Source organism: Centrocercus urophasianus, unplaced genomic scaffold, assembly GCF_019232065.1.
Source record: "Centrocercus urophasianus isolate 14NV4802_14NV808 unplaced genomic scaffold, USGS_Curo_1.0 seq_19, whole genome shotgun sequence".
In the NCBI taxonomy this organism is placed as follows: Eukaryota; Metazoa; Chordata; class Aves; order Galliformes; family Phasianidae; genus Centrocercus; species Centrocercus urophasianus.
In genome coordinates, this window is record NW_024884744.1 from 5414572 (window position 1) to 5435878 (window position 21307).

Consider the following 21307-nt stretch of genomic DNA (forward strand, 5'->3'; position numbering starts at 1 on the left):
AGCAAGCGTTACTTTTATTTACTCAAACTTTTTAGTTAGTAACAAAATGTCTGTTCTTTTCTCTCTGAATTTTCAAATGTCTTCATAAGTCACAATCTGCAGCTTCGACCCTTCAGATCAGTGGCATTTTACAAAGAAGCCTGGAGAAACAGGTGAATATGTTTACCCAGCAGGACAGCCCAATGTGTGCTTTTCCGTGTTTAATGCAGGAGTCAACAGCAGCTGGAAGCTGTTGTGAGGATTTCTCCCAGGTTTTCTCCCAGGTGAGTGATGCTGAGTGCAGGAGGCTGCCCGACAGAGTGAGCAGCCCCTTGTAGCTGTGTCTCCTGGGCTTCATGCTTCATCTAGCCTGAGACAAGCTGAGCTGTGGTTAGATGTGTCCTAGGGTAAGGAAAGCAGGTTGTGTTCCAAACATCTTGTTTGCTTGTTGTCATCGGGAGTTGCAATGAACTCTTGTGGTCTTTCTGCAGTCAGCCTTAAACTGGAAAGCAGATGTGGATTAACTAGTTGTCCACGTGCTACCAGCACATCTCTTTCTGTGTGTACATGTGCACACTCGCGTGCTTGTCTTACCTATTGAGCCTGTACAGTTACATACTTAGATCTTTGACTTTCAAACAAACAAAATGTAGTAGTTGAAATGGTTTTATAATTACATGCTTATGATCTGTGACATTTTCTGTATTTATTTTTTGCCTACAGCTGACCTGTTTTGAGCTTTATCCTTAATATGGCAGCATGTAGAAACGTGTATATTTAGCATTGTTTCGTACATTCTATGAATCTATGATACGTGAATGTTCTGGAAATATTAACTAATAGAAACAGAGTTCCTTTTCTTCCATTCATTCTACTCTTCAGATGCATCTTTCTATTGTAAAAGCATGTATAGTTTCTTGAAAGCTGCTATATTTGCAGGTAATAGAGTACTTAAATAGTGACTGCTTGGTCTCATTTTCCATCACCTTCAGGCCACATATGGAATTTTAAACCTGGTTGTTGTATTCATACAGTTTATTTTATCCTATTAATAGCAAACCTTTACAGAGGCACAGAGCCCATTCAGCTACAAACTTTTGATGAGGTAATGTCATTTCAGGAAACAAAGCAGCTATGCTCTGTTAGCAGAAAGGCTAGGATTTGACTCATGTTGGATGGTGGCTTGTCAAGAACTTATCATTAGTCTCAGGGAGAGGACTTCCAACAGAAAAATATTGTGGTAGTTTACTGATGAGCTGGACTACCGAATACATAATATTTAAGATGTGCAAATAAACCCAGCTCATTTTGATTGAGGTCAGCATCACATGAACAGCATAAACAGTAATTTTCAGATGGAGAGCAAAGGGCTAAGGGGGAGGGCTTGGGATAATACTAATAATCTCTTAGCTGACACAGCTGCAACTGGAGAGCCATGTGGATTTATAGGGTAAATTTCGAGTAGTGCTAATGTAACAGGAGAACATTTGGTAGTCTTTGGAGACTGGGGCTACAGCCCGAGCGGTTGGAAGAGGAAAAAACAGGTGATATTCCTGGTGTGATGTTTTCTCAGAAAGGCATGGTGCTGCTGACTTGCCTTTCTTCAATGAGAAGGTTTAATAAGTGACAGGAAATCGACTTCTGAACTGGCTTCTTAGGTCTTGAATAATGCTCCTATCTCCAGTGCTCATTGTTTTTATTCCAGAGTATTTTTTTATGTTTAAATATGGGCCTAGGATTCTAATGTTAACAATCTATTAAATATATATATATATATATATATATATATATATATATAGGCTATGGATAAATTGATTAGTTCAGTTTTCCCAGTTGTTGGTAGGTTTACTAAATATATAGCTGTTGAGGGTAATTTTGTTGATGATTTAAGAAGTACATCCCAGCCGTGTAACATAGTAAGCCATAAAGCTATTATTGTCTTCATATAAATGTGTCATTAAACTGCGTCTCCTAATATAGTGGCCAAGGTGAACAGAAGATAAAAGAATGCACAATTATTTTTTTAATAAACAAACAAAAAATCAACACAAACCAAACTTTGGTAAGCTATTCTTCTGTTCCAGGTAGTGCATTGGTGTGAGTAATATTTTTAAATAAATTTAAAAGGCAGTAAAGGATTGATGTCAACACGTAAGGATTTCACCCATCTTTGTAAAGATTTTGTGTCTTTTTCAGCCCAGAGAGCAAACTTGTGGACACAGAATTCCAAGTAATCTCAGGCAATACCACTTTTAGATAAAACTTACCAGCTTCAGTACAAGGAGAAAAACGCTTTCAATAGGCTGCTCCCCTCCTGACTCACTGGCTGAATATTGTGTATAAATTGTTTTCATAAGCCCACATTTCTGGGGTATTTCCTCTAAGTGCTTTCTCTCATGATATGCAGGTCGAAGGGCTGGGTAGATGTGGGGTCAGCTCCCTTATCAGATTGAATTCTTCCTTTCTTTTTTCTCTCAAGATCTATTTGATACACTTGGCATTTCTTTAGTCCCAAGGCTCAAGCACATCCTGTAACTTGTTAGCTGGTTCTGCCTGCTTAGTATGTAAAGTAACGTGTTATGTTGGAGCATAAGGCTGAAGTTAGCAAGGGATGCTTCAGAAGTGATTAATGCTAAAGGAGGAGAGCAGAGGTGAAGTCATCCAAGGCTGAGGTTACCAAAGTACGGTTTGCAGTAGGAAGAGAAGGTCGGTGAGGGGAGACCCTAGAGAAGTTCTAACAAAGATCAGTGAAAGGAGCTGAGTATGTGGTTTGAGTGAACTGACAGCTCAAAAATATAAGCAAACAACCCAAAGCCAAAGCAAAACAAAAAATAAAGTAGTCATAAAGAAGAAGGGGATATAGCCAGGTTGTGACAGTTTCGATAATGTAAAATTCCCTGAGAAAGATGATAAAGCAAAGGATGGAGTGGAGGAGATTACTTCTGTATGTAGTGGTGGTGGTTTCTGTTGTGGAGAAAACATTGTAAGGACTTTGTCTTGATTCACAGTGACTGGCAGATGCTTGGACATCTGTAGACTTTGTGTTCTTGTGATATGTATAACAAGACCCAGTGTTTACACAGTGTTCCAGACTTTAGCTAGTTAAATCTTGTATTTGGAGATGCGTATAGAGAAGTTGCTCCCCAATACAATTCAAAATAGAGGTTGAAGTCATTTTGTACTCCTGATTCCTTGGTAGGAACCATGGTAACACCACACTAAGACAAGAATCACAGCTAATATTGTATTGTGTTGACTGAACTATCAATTTCACTGAGAATGTTTAGCAACCCTCCCTGTGGTCCTTTACAGTAGCATCAGATAAAGTGAATTGTGAACTTGGCCAGATGTGGTATTTATTTTAATTGTGATAAGATACTTTGAGGGAAAGATTATGGGTTTTAATCTTGCATGTGTTTCAGGATTATTTTTCTTGGACAGCAGGATTCACAGTAATGTAGTGTTCCTGCTCCTTTTTAGCATCTGCCATGCCTCACATTTCTCAGGTCTCAGAATAATTGTTGCTTGTCTTTAAGTGAAGCTTTTCAAAAAAGTAACTTGATTAAACATCTAACCCAAATTCAGAAGTTAATGAATGCTGTCTTTGCTGTCTTTGTTGCTGGCCTGTGGGCTGAAAGAAATTAATGCAGTTGGATGTAAATGTGTGTACATTTTAGTTTAAAAGTAGCTTCTTTGAGTATAGTTTCAATTAGGGAAGGGGAAGAGAGCTGGCACTTTACACTGGGATGACATGTTGCTGCTTTGCGTCTACCCTGACCGTGGCAGAGAGGTTGCAATTAAATGGTATCTGAGGTCTCTCCCAACCCCCGAGCCATACTGTGATTATACACGTGCAATATTTGCACTTGCGTAACTTAAATCAGTTAATTAAAATATGTTTGGAATCTGTAACCTAGTATTGCAGTACGGTGTTCTGAAGAATAACTGCCCATGAAATGTTGAGTCCTCCAGTGTCTGCTGTGTGTTCTGGCAGATTTTATGCATCATGAAGGACTTGGCTCTGCTTGTGGGCAGGCAGCATCTTGGGGCAGAGCGTTCAACCATTCAGTTGAGTGGAGGAAGCAGTTGAAGAATGGATACATTGCATGTTGGGCTTCTTGCAGTGACCCTGCTTTTGTATTTGTGTGTGCTAAACAAGGTAGGCTTTTCTTTTGGAAGATTTCCACTGAATTCAACCCAGTTTGCCTTTCCTCAAAAGACTTTATGCATACCTATGGTTTAGAGGCTACTCTTCCATGCATAGTTACAGCTAATTGTCAAGTTTAACTTCTTCTGTTTGGTGTAAGTTGTTGACTGTAACTACATTGCTAAGGTTGTGCTTTTACCTTCTCCCCCTGATTAAAGTGAATAAGTCTGAAGCTGTATAGTTCAGCTTGATGAAATGTATCTAGACAAGACCTCTTATTATTTTTTTTCCATTTTGATATTTATCCTTTCATGTATCTGCTAATGTCACAAGTTCTTAAGAAATCTGGGATGAAATGTGTTTGCATAATCCGTTCAGGTAGTTTTATTCAGAGAATATGAGCATCAGCAGTGTTAATAACAAATACAGCCTCTGCCTCCCAGAATTACTTCACCCAGTACATAGTTTAATAAATGACCACTTTTATAGTAGATATAAGAAGCAATACCAGATGACCATGGCAACGTTTTTATTTTCTGCAGTGTATCTACATAACCGTGCTCAGTATGCACGTACCCAGTAAAAACCTGCATCCTGCACCACTGCTGAATTTCTGAGTGCTTGTTGTGTCTCCATGTCCGTGTGTACCTTATTTAACACTGCATTAAGAGCAAGTTAGGACTCAGAATCAGAATTTCTTTATAGGGTGAGAGATGAGAAACTATACTGAAATTTACCATTCATAAGTAATGATGCTGCTTTCCCTCTCACCTCCATTACCCTCACCCCTTCCCCCCCCCCCCCCCCCCAACCCCAACATTTAATTGATACTGCAGCTTTGGAATGGAGCACTTTCCTCTTTACTGCCTAGCAACAGTCACCCCCCTCTGGCCTTCAGGTTTAGACATTGCCATTCTACAATAGCCCATTAGTACTTGCAGTAAGCAATTCAAGTGATTGCACGTTAAAGTGTGTTCAGTACTAGAGGGCATTTGTCAGCCTTGATTCTAATTCCTGAACATCTGCATATTGCTGCTGTTTTTGTCCTTTATTTATGCTTTATTCCTTCAAAATTGACTTGGAAATTTTAGTTGTGTCAGAAAAAGATGCTGAAAATGAATTAGATCATGTAAGTATTACTCGTTGAAAACACAGACTGCTGTTTGTGAGGCATGGCACTACTTTCTCTTTCAGGTAAAGAAGCACAAAGGTTCTGAGAGAAATCTAGAACAGGCAAGAAAACATCGGTAAAGAGATTTCTTGAGTGAATGAGTCACACTTCTGAGATTGCAAAGGGAAAAGAAGGAATGTTGCATGCCCAGAAAGAATCAAAGTAGAATCTGGAGCAGGGCAGAGTAAGGTTCTGTTTTAGATGAGTGTATGAAGATGTACTCAGGACCATTCCTTCTTGAAGTACAGGAAATGGAAGAAGCAAGTTTTCCATTCTGAAGTTTGAGGTCAATGAAGCTGAAGGGCTATGTGAATTCACTGGAGAGCTATAGAGAAGGAATCAGAATAAAGGGCAGTAGAGGAAGTAGAAAAGACTTTTATGAGGGCAAATAGTAATTGGATGCTAATTATGCATTTTAAATGCAAGCAGCATACCTGCAAGGTCCATTTTGTGGAACTGAGTTTCAGAAGGAGTGGAGGCTTGATGGAAGCAGGCCAGAAGAAACTGGGGAGAGCAGTCAGATTTTTGGGACAGGAACTCTGAGAAAGGGATAAAAGGATTTGAGGGTACTTGGCTTAAGAAAAAAAAAAAAGAAAAGATCAGATGAAGAAAGGCCATAGGAGCAATCTTCAAGTCTAAAAAAAAAAAAAAAAAAATTGCAAAAAACAGCATGCTTAAATGCAGCAGGAGATGGTGGGATTATTTAGGATGGTCAGGGAACTCTGTACCTGGAACAGGGCAGGAAATCTGCTTGCAGTGGCAGCAGGGTGAGCTGAGCCTTGGACCAAATAATCTCCTGTAGCTTCTTCTAAGCCTCTCTTTTCAGGATTTTATGCTTCCTTCTTTGGAGAGGGCTGTTTGAGTATCCACGAGCAGTTTGATCTGCGATATGGCATAAATAACTTGTGTGATGTTTTGTTTATTCAAACTGATGCATCAGTTCAAAGATGTCAGTAATTTGAGATAAGACAAATTCATCTGAAACATGGATTGGGTGGTGAGATGGAGATGATCTGAACTCTAAGCCCTGTGGTATGAGATTCAAGATAACGTTTTTACTGCATGAATATGTAGAAATTGTATCGTTTCCTTTCTCCCTTTTTTTAGCTGCAGTTTCCATTTTAGGTAATGCACCTGGCTGAACTTGTTAAAGTTTTCATAAAATGTCTAAGCTGACACATTGGTTAGAAATCTCTCCAGCTTCAGTAGAATTGCACTGAGAAGTTAAACATATACAGGTGACAAAATGAAACCGGTAACAGAAATGTTACATGACTTTGTGTTCTTGTTAGCTGAGGCCTTTCTGTCTATAGGGTTAACTTTTGAGATTTATGAGCTAAAATGAAGCTCTCGCTTTCTTTTTCATTTTAAAAATTAAACATTTGGAGATTTATGTATTCCCAAATCATTCTAAATCTTCAAATAATGGGTAGCTTTTCTACGTTTTTCTAGGATTTTGGGTAAGGATGCTTTCTTAATTCCCTAAAGCATCCTCTGGGAAATGGGTTTTTATTCAAAACTTAAATAATACAGTTTAAATAAGGAATTCCAGTGCTGTCAGAATAACACCTGGCATTCAAACTAACTGCTTTTCTGTTCACCATGTAACTTAATGATTGGGAAATGAAAGAAAAAACTATTGCTAGTTGGGAAGAATTAAGGTATATATATTTTTAACAGCAGATTCTCTATATAAAAAGCAACGTTTGAATGTTTTTGATCAATAGATTTTCTTTATATATTAAAAAAAAAAAAAAGCATTAGTGAAGCATCCATTGCTTTGCACATCCATATAGAATTTGTCTCTTACTGTAAGTAAACGTTTCTCAGGCAGTAAAAGGTATCACCTGGACTTGATTATACAGCTGCTCTCATTTTATTGAAACACTGGTATATTCCCTGTGGTCTGCAAAGAAAAGAAGCTTGTATCACAGCGAAGTTTTGCTGGTCAGCTCTCAGCCTGGGAAAGCAGAGTTATGTGCAACACTTTCAAGTTGGGGGACTTGTCTTTGTCCCCCTGCAGCTGCAGCACACCCTGCCCTCACATTGCAGCCTGCTGGCAGATGCTGGGCGCTATTGTTTGCATCTCACTGCTTGAGTTGTTTGGAGGAACCTTTTGTTGCTTTAGGAGAAAATAGTGGTAAAGCCCTTTGTAGAATAATTAGACCTATAAATTTCAAGTAATTGTGTATTCTCTTTGCTGTATATAACACAGGCTAGGATATTCTTGTATGTCCAAAGTAAAAAAAATTCAGGTTGTCAGAATAATGCTCTAACTTAGGATAGAGTGTAAGTTGATCTGAAATACTTCTGATGTAATTGGACAAAGATCTAAATTGTGATGTTCACCCCTCCAACCCATATTCTGTAGCAGAAAATCTGTGACATTAGCAAATTAACAGGGAAGTTAGTAGGACAAAGACAATAGTGATGGTCTTACTGATTTAAAATGACATTACTTTCAGATACTTTCTTGCAAATGAGATTGTTAAATGAAAAAAGAGATTTCTTCTATAATCATTTCCATTCTGTGTGTATATATATGTTTACTTACAATCAATTCATCTGCTGAAAATAGTTTGCTATATAAAAAACAAGAACTGTATTGGATCAGTCCTCTTTGCATTAAGCATCTGAAGTCTAAGAGTTCAGTAACAGAAAGAGATGAAATTTACTTGTTTGCCTAAATGGAAGGCCTTTTGCCTAAGCTGTTCTGTAAATATAAGGGACAATCAATCATGACAGTGACTTTTTTTTACACTGTAGTATACAATTTAAAAGGTATCTTTCCTCTCCTCCTTTGGCATCTGGCATAAACGGTCTTTAGGATTTTGAGTAATTGCCCATTTGAGAGGCTGGACCTGTCATTCTCCGTATTAAGGTTTCTGTGGTTCATTAACTATTCTGAAAATGGATAATGATGGCCATCCTTTTTTTCTGTATGTCTCCAGAATGATGGGGGAGAAATACTAAATGGCATTCTCATCTGCCTCTGCACTAAATAATTAAGCAAGATGTGTCATGAAAAACCAAGTGATGTTATAAAAATAGTTAAGGATGGTTTTAAACACAGTGTAAGATGGTTTGATAACTGAAACCTTCAAATGGGAATCGGGCAGTCTGGTTTCTATGGCTACTTCTATAATTGCCTACCTACCTGTCTTTGACTCATTTGTTTATACTAAACATTTTAAAAACGTCTGCAGTTTTTCTTTGTCATGTCTTCGGTATCTGGTTTAATATCTAAGTCAGTTGCTTTTCAGATTTTGCCTCCATGGTTGTGAGTGATCAAAAATCAGTAATTCAACAAGTTATCACAGGACAGCAAAATGCAGTGATTACTGATGCCCATAGTACGTTGCAATTATACAGTAAAATGAGCTCGTTTAAACAACCTTTACTCTCGTCAGAGTGTTTTATTGTACTTCTGTGCTCTGCTGATAAACTCATTTGTAAAGTAACGTGATAATGTTGGTTGTTTGCCACCCGTTCTATTTTTCATATACAACATATAGGTAGGTTCTCTTTATTTTTAAGAATGTGATGTATTTAGAACTGTTTGTATGAAATTCATCAAATAATTTATGTTGCAGGTATTCAAAGTCTTTTTCTCTGACTTGCAAAGCACTTGAATGAAATAAGATCTAGTGGTTTTTGCCCAGCAATCTCTAGATTCAGGTGTAAGGCCACGTAATATTTTACAGACTCTAGATTAGAGGGTTTTGGTTTTTTTTAATGTAACGCATTTTCAGATGGCCTGCTTGTTGACAGATCAGCTGTTGATCTGTTGGTAGATCTGGCTGTGTCCTCAGTGTTGTGACACAGTTTCACTCATTAGATTAACATGTAGGTCGCGTAACCACTTCATTTTGTTCAATGACAGCTTTTGATAATTTTCTTTCTCCATCAATAATAAGATGCAATCAATAGTTTTCTGCTGATAGACCATTAAAATATCATGGGCTCTAGAATTCTCAGTGAATGTGTGGAGTTCACTGTTGCATAAAAGACATTTTAGAATGCCTTTACGTTGTTTTTGTCTGATGCCGGAATGAGGAAGGTGTTGAGTTTTGCCACTGGAATTTCTACAGTGAGAGATTCTGCAACAAAACATTAAACAAATAGATCTCTAAATAACCTTTGTTTTGTTTAGAACTGTATATTGCTGAAAAATCAGGTGAATACTCTCAGCCAAGTCACAAGTTGTATAGGAATTGCTAACTCATGGTCTGAACCAGTGATTGAGCACCTGCTGAAGGGACACAGCCAGCCCCGGGAGCACAGGTGAAAGGAACTCACCTGTGCAACCTGGTCCCACCCCCTCCCTAAGCCTCATTTAAGGGCTGGCTCCCATGAGGAAAGGATCTCTACCTGGAGATTCCTCCTTTTGGAGAATTTGGTGAGCCTTGATCCTGGGGATGGGTAAGAAAATTGTTCTTTCTTTAACTGGATATGACCCTCTCTTTTTTGAGTAATTTAGAACTGGTTGTCTGCCATTGTATTTCCCTACACAAGGATTTAGAGCTATAGGTTTTTCAGAAGTCTTCTATGTTTGAGACAGACTAGAAGAGTTTTTCTGCGTGCTTGCCATGTTTTTACTCTTTTCTAAGCAATCGTTCGATAGATCTTAGCTGCAACTAGTATTGGCATTCTTATCTTCTGATGCATTTGACAGATTTCTATGCTGGCTACTTGTCAGCAGAACTGACATCCACATCTCTTAGCTTTGCAAAGCTCACCTGTGGCCAGTTTATGACTTTGCAATATGTAGTGCACATTAACAATGAATGTTTTCCAGTAAACTTCAGAAACACAGAGTGAGAGAATCAGTCGTTTTTCAATGCCTTTCCCCATCTGTCTGGAACGCAGGTTTGGCTTAAATCCTGATGTTGGCAAGTGAGATTTGAACTATCCTGGTGGCTTTTATTTAAGACACATAAAAGGGATTTGACTGTCTGATGCAGCGGGGAGCACCACTATGCTTAGTAGTCCTGCAGTGAACAAAACAATGTACAAAATAGCCACGCTTGGAAGCCAGCATGGGCCGAGATCTGAGTCTGTTCTTCAATCCTGTGAGAGAGAATTCCACAGGAAAATGAGAGGTTTGGTCTACAGCTGTTGTGCATGTAATTATAACATGGTAGGAAAGGGTGCATATCCTTGGGTTCCCCTGGGAAAGTCTAATAGCCAGGTGGACCTAGACAAAGTACAAAATTTTGTTGAAAAGTACTTTTGCACCTGCTTTTGTGCTTCATTTGCTGAATAGAAGACTTAAGTCGTCCAAGGTGCACATAACTTCAAAATAATAAATCAAAACCATTTTTCTGCTATGGAGCTGCATAACCAAATCTGGAGATGGTGTTCTTTCACCTGATATGTTTTTTTTTTTATGGTTTTATGAATTACATTTACTCAGTCTCTGCAGAAGATGAAGACTGTTGTTAATCATACTGCTTTATGTTAATAGCTTGATGTCTTTATTGTAGGTACTATGTAGCATTCATAGACACGATGATACAGATCTGTAAATGCTTTGATAGCAAAAGCAATATATAGATATCTATGAATGAATATGATGTCTGATTTCCTCTGACTCAGACAGCAAGCATCCCTCACTGTATCTGGATGAGCTGCACATAAATACCTGCCGGGCAGCACGGTGGTGCAGGGTGGGACTGGCAGCAAGTCCTGCTCATCATGAGGACCTGTTGCTGTCTTCCTGAGCGGTGCCTGCTGTGGGGCCTGGCCTGCCGAGCAGGAATGGGTGTATGGAAGGAAGAGCATCTGGTCGTGTCGAGGCTGACTTGTGCTTAACCACAGCTTTGCACTGCATTTGTGCTGCAAACTTCCTCGAAATGTTTCTCTGAAATGTATTTATCAGTAGGTTAAAACTTTTCCTCTGTTGTACTTCCATTGTTTCTTTTGGAGTCTGCAGATTTGGGGCAGTCAGTTCAGACTGTAGGAAATCTGAGTGGGCAGGCAGGAGACCAGGCAGCTGAGCACCCTAATTAACAGGAATGTGTAATTAAAATGCAGGCAGATGTGGCTTGGGCAGGTGGTATTTCCTGGAAGCATTTACAGTGCTCTGTGGAAACGTAAATGTGATGGATACAAATAGATACACTACCTGCTACTGTGCACAAAGCTTGTGCATATGCTGAGCAGCCAGTGGGTGCGAGTGCTGAGCGCTCGCTTGTCCAGCGCTTCCAAAGTAGCCGTGTCTCAGCTCACGCTGGACTGAAATGAATTCTGCACTCCTGAGCACGGGTAAACATCTTGAAAACTCTGCATGGACCACGTTTGTGGGTAGGAAAAAGACACGTGCACTGAAGTCTATAAATATAATAATCCCATATCATGTTTCTTACATTTGTTTTTAATCACCTGTCGCCAACTACAGTTGCAAACAGTATATTGGCCTAGATAACACTTTAATGTAGTTAATTAAAAATGCTGTCTGGCAAATTTGTTGTGACCTCCAAACTTTGGGAACAGCTACCCAGCTGAAAATTCCAAAATTGTATTTGTTTTCGTTTGTTATTAAACACTGATTTTTGTGAATTAGTGGAGACCAAAAAATAAAAAATAATTTAAAAAAGTAAAAATTAACCATTAAAAATTGAGAAAATAAAAATTAGATGCATTTCTAACTGTGCAGAAGTGGAACTCGAGTTATTATTTTTAATATGGCAGCAAACACTGGCCAGTTTCCACTCTTATTTCATTATAGACATTAAATCTTCAAAGAAAATGAAAGAAAAACACAAAGCTATTCACACTTGAGGGAAAATTCTGTCCCTGGATATTCAAAATTAAATCCATAAAAATACCGTGGTTTCAGAATTGGTTTTGTGATTGTTTCATTTGTTTGTAACTGTTTAACACCATTACCTGGTAAGGAATTGTGATGCTATTATGTTATTTTGTCTTTTGATTCCTTGAAGTGCTTTTTGTAAGTTCTCAGTATCTTTTGAAGAGTGTTTTGCAGTGTCCCGCTATGAAGCAGCAGCAGCAAGCAGCTGGCCTTTCTGCGTTACCTTCTTTCCTTTAGGGAGCTGTGCCCAAAGAAATTATTTTGTGGCTAACAAATGACTTTCCACTGAGCTGCTTCAACTCCATGTTTCCTGTGGTCACCAATTTTAAAATGAAATTTCTTTATTTTGTGTGCGTGCACATGTGCTCCTTTATCTCTTGTAATCATCTCTTAAATCTTGATCTTACAAAGGAAGTCTATGAGTGTGCCTTCAGAAACATTACCTTGGTCTTTTCACCATATCCACGTGGAAAACTTTGTTGTAGGTAAAATGGTGCCTCTTTTCAGAGTTTTAAGTCCAGTTATGTTCATTTTTTTCAGTTCAGAAGTAGAAAGTGTTTGAGATGGAGCAGAATATGCATGAAAACAAACATATTTTGATCTGTGTTAGTTCAGAGTTTGAGCCACATCTGATCTATATTAGAAAGCAAACAAAATTAACTTGTGTAAACCCTTTGAGAGCATCAGATTAAGGCTCAGTAATATTTTGACTGTTACTGTTATACTTATTAATATTGATTCTAACTTGAGACCAAATCCTACATTGTTGATGGCTCCACTTCAATAAATTATGCAGATATATAGCAACTCGAGAAATGGCCATTATGTTTGTGGTTATTCACGTTGACTGAAGCTGGACAAGTAGCTGAATAGTGTTGTTTTAATGTAAGGGAATAGAAAAATTTGGCTGAGGTTATTAGAGGTCATAATGCAAATGGAAATTGGCAATTGCATCGGTATTGATTCCTACTGAGTGCACTGCTGAGTGCAGAAGTGAGAAGCACGATCATCCACAGATCGTTTCCACAGTGTAAGTCTTACTGCTATGAATCTTAATGCTCTGGCAGCTGTTAGAAGTACATTATGGGACATGTAGAGTGACTGCAGTAGGACATGAGAAATGAAGCAATTTTTTTTAACAGCTGGGATGGGGCTGTCAGACAATTTATTTTTTTTTTGTATGTTACAGTTGTTAGCCAACTAGTGTGTGGTAAAAAATAATTGGTTAAAATACTTGTCAATTGAAGTCTGTACAGTCAAAAATTATATCAAGTTTAAGTGCAGGTCAGTCATTGTAAGAAATCTAGAAAGTAAAAGCCCTTGGCATTGTGTTTCTGGTTATGAAAGCAGCCTAATATGTGCTGATTTATTTTAATGTACGATTTACTCATAATTTGCAATTTGATTTTAATATGCTATAATGAAATTATGGAGTAAATAGTCAGTGTGCTCATTTCTTTAACCTAATCAGATGTGTTGTCACAAAAGTTTCAAAGACACGCTTATTCAGTTATGAAGTAGAAAGTAACTTCTATTATTAAAGGAGCAATTTGATTACTGTATCTTTGTCCTTTTTTAATGTTTAATTACTTTTATTGAAACTGAATCCTTCTTCTTGCACTATGTCCTAACCTTATTGGCCTGGGATCAGTTTCACACTGGCATTTATTCTATTAATGTTTCCATTTCTCACATCATGGAAAATGTGGATGTTCTGTTAATGGCTGTGTTAATCAAACAACTTTCTGTATCTCTGCAGTGCCCAAGTTTATGACATTACAATAGCGAGTACAGGAGATGAAATTGAAACCTTGCAGTATATACTACAAATTGAATTACCTTGTCCATTTTGTGTAGGTTGCTTGAAGACTTATTTTAGATAATTGAAAAAGATTAACACTGCAAGAATAACCTTTGACAGCTATTCCTTCTGTCAGGATCTCTGAAGTTTTAACTAAGTCCAGCGTTCTTGTAAAGATTTTGAACTTTGGACGCTGCTAACCTTGTTACTGTGATGCAGGCTGTGTTACAATATAAATCTTTCAAAAGAGCCTTCAAAAAAAAAAAAAAAAAAATCCATTTTACATTGGCATGCTTATTCAACTCCAATTTTATCTAATGTTCTTTTGTAAAGGCCTGTCGAGCTGTGAGTTTTGTTGGGTAGGGAAGGAAGTCTCTGGAACGGCAGTAAATCCTACGCATTCCACGGCGGCATTCTCTGGGCATTTGATGCCCTGCCTGCCTGCAGCTCCTGGCTTGCCCAGAGATGCCCAAAAATGCAGACGTGTAATTGGTGCAATTCTCAAGTATCTATTGCCTGCAGGAATGGTTTTAAAGTTGCTAGGCATTATTCAGCCTTTGCTTTTGATGTGTGCAAGATCTCTGTGTTATTTTCAAGGATCTACTAAAGACTGTGAAGCATCTAACTATCTTGAAAACTGGCCTTTTTGTGAAATTTGTGAGCGAGAGTTTCAGGCAATGTTGATATTTCTGCGCTTTAAAGTTAATACCTCTGTTATCCCTAGTCTTGTGTCTCGGTCTTGACATCTTCAGACCTACTGTATAAATGAATGAGAAAATCCTCAAACTCAAAAAATATTCCCTGCATTTCTTTGTACTGCGTTTAGGGAGTGCTTTACTATTTGAATAATGCTGCTTTTTACTTGTGACCTACTTTTCTTACATAACTATGTATCTACAAAACTATATCCTGTAAAGTTATCCTTAAAATGTGTTCTCTACGTCTGTGATCTTCTGGCATTTCCTGGGAGGAAGGTGGCCCTTCTGTGCTGTCATTTTGTTCTATGGCCCGCCTGGTGGCAGGTGTCCAACAGTAATACAAACCCAGTGATATAAGTGCAAACAAGCTCACCTGAAGTCCCTATAGGATCCATCTGGCCAATACTGCCAAAATGATTTTCAAGCTGGAGTCTTGTGCTTGCCAAGCTGTTGGCTGAAGCAATCCTTCAATGTAGGTAGGAGGGATGAGGATCACTGTCCTACAACTGAAACAGTATTTGGGGAAACAATGCTATTCTACTTAGGAAATTTGCTTTACTTGATGAATTTAAGACAAACACATAACTAATCTTCAGCACCACTTCCTCCCTAAAGTTCCTGAAATATTGTTTTAGATTGTATTCATTTCCTTGCAGTGTTTGGTTAAGTTGATGCTTTATCAGAAACTCTATCAGCTCTCCAGAAATGAATTTTGAAACTATTGCTGTCATAATTTCTACTGACTCTTTGCATTTCAATGTAGTGTTTCTTATATAGCTTTTCTATATATCTTTTTCTTTCCAAAAAAGTGTTTGCTTTTGCCTTGTAACTGGTGAAAATTATTTGCAAAGACAGTGAAGCATGACTTCATTTTTTAAATCCCTATTTAATGATCTTTCATAAATCCCATGTTTCATTCAGATAACATTATAGATGGCTGCGTGCTAAGGTGCAGGTCTTGGTGGGAAGGGATCTTAAATTGTTTGCTTGTTTTTCTCCAGAGATTTGTTACAATCCCCTAGAGAAGATGATGTAGACGCTGCAATGAAAATTTTGCTCCAGTGGACTTCTCATGGCCTTGAAGATGTCCAGCTGGTAAATTACTCTGTTCTGCTCGACCTACCAGACTCTTCTTCAAACACGATAACTCTGAAAAACAGTGGTGAATGTTTTTATCCTGATGGACAGCAGTGCAGCAAAGTGACCAAAACACTTCATAGCCAAGACCTCCTGTACTCATACGCAGCTTACTCTGCCAAAGGAACTCTTGAGGTAATGTGTCTATTTGTCTCTGTCATTTGTGTTGGAATAGTTACAAAACACCGGTTTCCATTGAACTTGGCTGGGAATATTAAATGTGGTGAATTGTCCAGCCTTAAGATAATCCAATATATGCTGTTGAAATGTGATGTGGCCCAAATCTGAAGTTGAATGTTAAAAATCAGACAGACCTGAAGACTTCATGTGATTTGGTTGTTGTTTTTTTTTTTTTTTGTTACTGCTTATTTTTTAAATAAGTATCTGAGTTAATGTATTGTCATCTGCTGCTTTGGTGTAAAAAGCATGCAGGCTATATCTGATCTCTGTTGACACAGAATTGCAGATTCGTAGGGGCTGGAAGGGAGACCTCTAGAGATCATTGAGTCCAGCCCCCTGCAGCAGTCTGATATGTAAGTGCTACTGATTTGAGGCATGTCAGTAGGAAGGTTGAGTTTCTCTGCCATGAGATCTGCTGGAGCACTAGTTTAATTCCTGGAGTTCCTGACTTATTGTTGTAGGTCTTGCATAGTTTCTTCTGTGGCAGCTCCATTGATGCATATGCTCTGTTTTGCCTTGAAGATCACAGTTGATATTTTTGTCTTACAGTATCTTTTGTTAGAAAGTTCAATCAGACAAAAAATATGCTGTCAGCTGGGATTAGTTACTTGCCGAGTGAAATAAGATCTTGAACTACACTATTCTATTCTGAACTACCTTATTCTATCCATGTTCAATGGCTGCTTTCATATATTTGCTTTTCAAATTTATTTGGAATATACAGAGTGGTCATCGTTTGTTTACTTTCTCCTTACTTAGTATAAATCTCAACATATATTTCTGAAACAAAAATTTCAACGTAAATTTCCCTGCTAACTGCATAGCTGTTGTACTGTTGTCTTTTTCCTTTTTAAAATATTGTACTTTTACCTCCAGTGATGCAGGGAACTTTGTTTTTTTTTTTCTTTTATTGTTTATAAGTTCATTCTCATGACAGAAGGGCGTTAGTGTATGTGTAAGAATAGATGTTGAGTTTGGGAGATACCTCTTCCAAAATATCTTTGTTCTATAAAATATTTATAGCATAGCAATTACTGATTTTCTAGTAGTAAAATGCAACCGTTGTGTATTTTGTTTTTGACACGGCGCATCGTGTTCATTCGTTACTCGTAATGTATTGTGGAAATCTTCTGAAGCAAAGTGATGACGGTTGCATCACGCCCAGTAGCCAATCTTACTATTAACATGGTTTTGAAATTTGGACACAGAAATCTGAGGGCTGGTAGAATTTCAGATCCATCAGTTTCTCATCCTGTTTGAAATTCTCTTTCTGGAAAGCATCAAAAGTTTTTATTCCAAAGGATTGTCTCCTTTGGGAGAAGACTTGTGTCCATCTCTTGTTTTATTTATTTATTTTAATATACCTTGCGTGCCCATTTTCCAGGTTTAGTTTCACACTTGTTATGCCCTGGGATGGTATCAGTAAAACTCCTAAAGAACTGTAACTTCATATTGAAGTTTTTGGTGTTACGAAGTGAAGTAAATGAAGATAGGTCTTGCATCGTATACTCTTCAGCTTTTCTGTAGACAAGTAAAAAATACTAATGAACAGACTTGACTTACACTTTATCACTTAGAAACTCAATACATAATATATTTTCTCATAACCTAATAAGAGTAACTCTAATGAGGTAAAAGTACAGTTGTGGCCTTTGAGAGTTCTTTCATGAAAATAAATGTGTTGCTAACAAATTCATCAGATTAAAGGAAATCGAATGTACCAGGGAAAATCTTTGATGTTATTACCAGAAACACGTGTACCAGTTTGAGTTATATTTCAGGGCACTTTTCTCCATAATTGAATTCTGAAGAAATGAGGACCATGTACACTGCCTATGTACTCATCTGTAAGGGTGTGCCTTGGCTTTGGCAAAACCTTTCAGAGCTTGTGTTTGAGCCAAAGGATGGCTGACTGTGTGTAATTCCACAGTCAGTGCTTTGAGCTACTTGACGCTCTCACAGAACTTCAGATGTTTTCTGTTTTCTGATAAGAGTCTATCCTGAATGCTTTTCTAATGCTTTGCCTAAAAGGGAAATTTCCCCACGTGTTTAGGCTATGGAGAAATTGGTAGCAATCTAACCTTTCTAACTTTCAATCCTATGGAATGATCTATGCTATTTAAGATAATGGGGTAGAAAAAAAAACTTTGAGAAATATAAAGTGGTGACTGTTGCTGGGTTCAGCAATCAGAGAGTGAGTTGATTGCTTGCAGTGGAACTACAAATTGTGTATTTTGAATATGTTGCAGTTGGTTGTGATTGCTAAATCATGAGGGTTTTCCTGTGAAAGGATATTCTTGTAACAGCTACTCATAATCTGAATAATTTTCTTTCAAATGTGACACATCTTTAGTAGAGAGCTTCTATTACACATCACATAATCAGGTTGAATTGCTAATATTGCTTGAATGCTGCTGCTCCATTGTATCTCATTTGTGTATTTGGTGTGCTGGAAGTTCAAACAAATAAAACCGTTAGTTCATTGCATCTGCTTCTGTCTAGAAGCAGAGCTATAGCTCTACCTGCATGTTGACAAGGTTATTTGTAGAATAGGAAGACTCATTTTCTTTGACGACCTGTCATGTCCATTCATTATATGGCCGTTGTATATGAGCTGTCCAATTTGTGCTTTCTGGTAACAGTCTAAACAGCATTTGTGATATCTGAAATCTACTTCAAAAACCTACTCAGTGCCATTGTGATGGATGGTGCACTTTACTGCTTCTCTATAATTCATTGGGCCCTGAAAAGGTGACACAGTTTACCCATCATGGTGACAGGCAGGGCAGCCTGCAGTTGTGGAGAGAGCTGTCTTGTCAGCTCTGTAATAGATATTGCAGAGGTTATGTAAATAATATACCACAGACCAGGTCAGTCCAAGGAAAAAAAAAAAAAAAAGTGGAATATATTTTTATTAAAATTTTAATGTCAGACGCATTTATAGAGTTTAAACCTTTTATCTGCTTAATGAAAATGGAAAAGCCTCTTTGGTCAACATTGCGTATGAAGGGAAATCACAACGCATTGAATTTATGCATTGAAGCAAAATGTGTTGTCAGACAGTATCTGGCCAGCCTCTGAGTGAGTGTGCTGCAGTGAATCACAACGTGCCATTCCATGCTCTCACATCATAGGATTGCCTGAGAGCTGTGGCTGCGGGCTGTCCGTGGGGAGCGGGGACGAGCAGGGAGCTGCTGCTGAGCTCTGAGGAAAGGTGCTGGGGAGCTGCTGTGTGCTCCTTCTGGTGCTGAGTGAGTAAGATGTGTTAGGGTGAGTGCACCCTCCATAACCAACCTGCAGCAATGATCTCCGGAGGGTGATGTGAGTGCACAGGTGGAATGTGGTGTTCATCTGCTCTGTCCCATGCCGGACTGCAGCAACTTCCTGCTAGGTCCTTTGCTGTTCTGTGTGGAGAGTCCTTAAAATGGGCATTCCAAGCGGGCAGGTTTCTGAGATCTGTGGATAGAAACAAAGTCGTTCCTGTCTCCAAGGCAGTGCCCATCCGTATCCCGTTTGCAAGTCAGCCTTGCTGCCATCCACATTCCCTGGCTGCCTTCACTTCTCTGCCTCTTCTCCCTTCCAAATTCTGACTGATGACCCATTTCTCTCTTCCAAGTGTTTGCTGATGTTAGCCAATTTTATTCCCAACTCAACCAGCAGTATCTTTGATTAGTTTTGAAGGGGCAGGTAGGAGCAGAAAAGTGAGAATGCCGACTGTTTGCCTCTGTAACTGCAATATGCAGAAGAGATTCTCTACATCTGTTGATAGTATTTTAGCCTGCTCCGGTTCATTTGTTTCAGTGACGTTTTCTCAGCTAAATGAGAACCCAACATGAGATTAATGCAACCTGAAACAGTGAGAGAGGTTCAGACCCATCTGTTAAGCTCAATTAGTAGCAATTTTGCCGTTCTTCAATCCTTGCAAGGCAGAAATGAAGGAAGCATTGTGCACATTCCTGACAGGTCCTGCATGAGGAAGAGGGTTTGCTCAGTGCAGCAGACACCCCATTCTCCCATCTCTGGGCTGAGATGCCTTCTCTGCCCATCCATCCCTTTTCTCCATCCAGAAAGGTGGCAGCCTTTGTCTCCTTGACTGCTGATTCCCCTGCTCTTAGCCACTTATTGCCGTGTCCCCACTGTGTGCCCAACAGTCTCTTTCTCTAAGTTATTAGTAGCACTTTGCAAGCACTCTTCAGTTTCCTTGCAGAATTTAAGTTTCTCTATATTTCTAGTTCTGTACAAAAAAAAAAAAAAAGCTTTGAGTTCCTTGGGGAGAGATTGAGCATCAGGAATGCCTTGACCCAAAAGTTTGCTTTCATTTGGTTTGATTACTTCCCAAACTGAAAACGTTAGTGCATGCTTATTATCTTTTGTCTTCCCTCTAGCTGATCAGTGGTAATTTCCTTAACAGTATTTCTGAATTAACAGTTGGGTTTGAATATCTTTTAAATATTCCCAGTATATTTTTATCCCCAGGCAAAATTTCCAAATGAGCCTTCAGCAGCACGCTGACTTGCACATCTTGAATTCCAAAAGCAGAGTGCATGTAATTCAGATTAAATAATCACAGCATCTCACCCTAAGTCTTTCAGTCATTTTTGATGGTACACTGGTGCAAAATATCAAGCTGGGGGAATCTTCATACATCTGTACATCTAATTCCTTTAGGCATGCCAATTTAGTTCATTATTATCTTTATTAACATTTTCTAAAATTTCTTCTCTGAAGAGACGTGTACTAGCTAAAATGAATCCCTAGCAATTGCAATCAGTTTGCAGATGGCAAGGGCTATAGGTTGAGTAACACATACACAAATGAGAAAAATCATGCAACTTTGTTAACATTTAGATATTTTGGAGGAACCTTATTTATCCTTAATTTATAGAGGAGTTTTTTTCAGAAGCCTCTTCCACAAATAATCATAACTTAGACCACTGTTCTGCATGCTAAGTAGGCACAGCAAATTTTTCAAGACAATCTCGCTAAGAATATGGATTTTGGAATAACTTGACCTTTAAACAGAAAACAACGGTTAGCATTAACTACAGTATAGCTGCCATTCCATTATAATTACATATAGAAAACTGTGAAATGTAATGTGAAGGTTGTGTAATTTAAAATTCCAGTCAAGAACTACAGAAATGATCATTGAAAAGATTTCCTGCAGAGTATCCTGTCAGTTTTCTGCCATGTATCATATAACCATTCCTAAATAAAGTTGTACAGCTCCCTAAAATAATAGCGGCTCATCACGCATAAGAGTCCAGTTAACACTGCTGCATGATTTTTGTATCATTGAGGGTCAGGATTTCAAAGATGTACATGGCTACTACCACTTTTTACTGCTTTACAGTTGTTAGTGGATATCATAATCACGTTT

The 21307-nt window shown here is 38.4% G+C and overlaps 1 protein-coding gene across 13 annotated transcripts in view; it reads left to right on the forward strand.

Annotated features, from left to right (window-relative positions):
- NAALADL2 (N-acetylated alpha-linked acidic dipeptidase like 2) overlaps nt 1-21307 on the forward strand; it is a 387619-nt gene that overhangs the window by 204296 nt on the left and 162016 nt on the right. For all 13 annotated transcript variants that reach the window (XR_006169131.1, XR_006169130.1, XM_042820506.1 and 10 more), the window contains one exon: nt 15612-15882. Coding sequence is in view for 11 of the 13 variants with exons in the window: in XM_042820506.1 (XP_042676440.1) it covers nt 15612-15882 (271 nt within the window). In the remaining 2 variants the exon portion in view is untranslated. The remainder of the gene's footprint in view (nt 1-15611; nt 15883-21307) is intronic.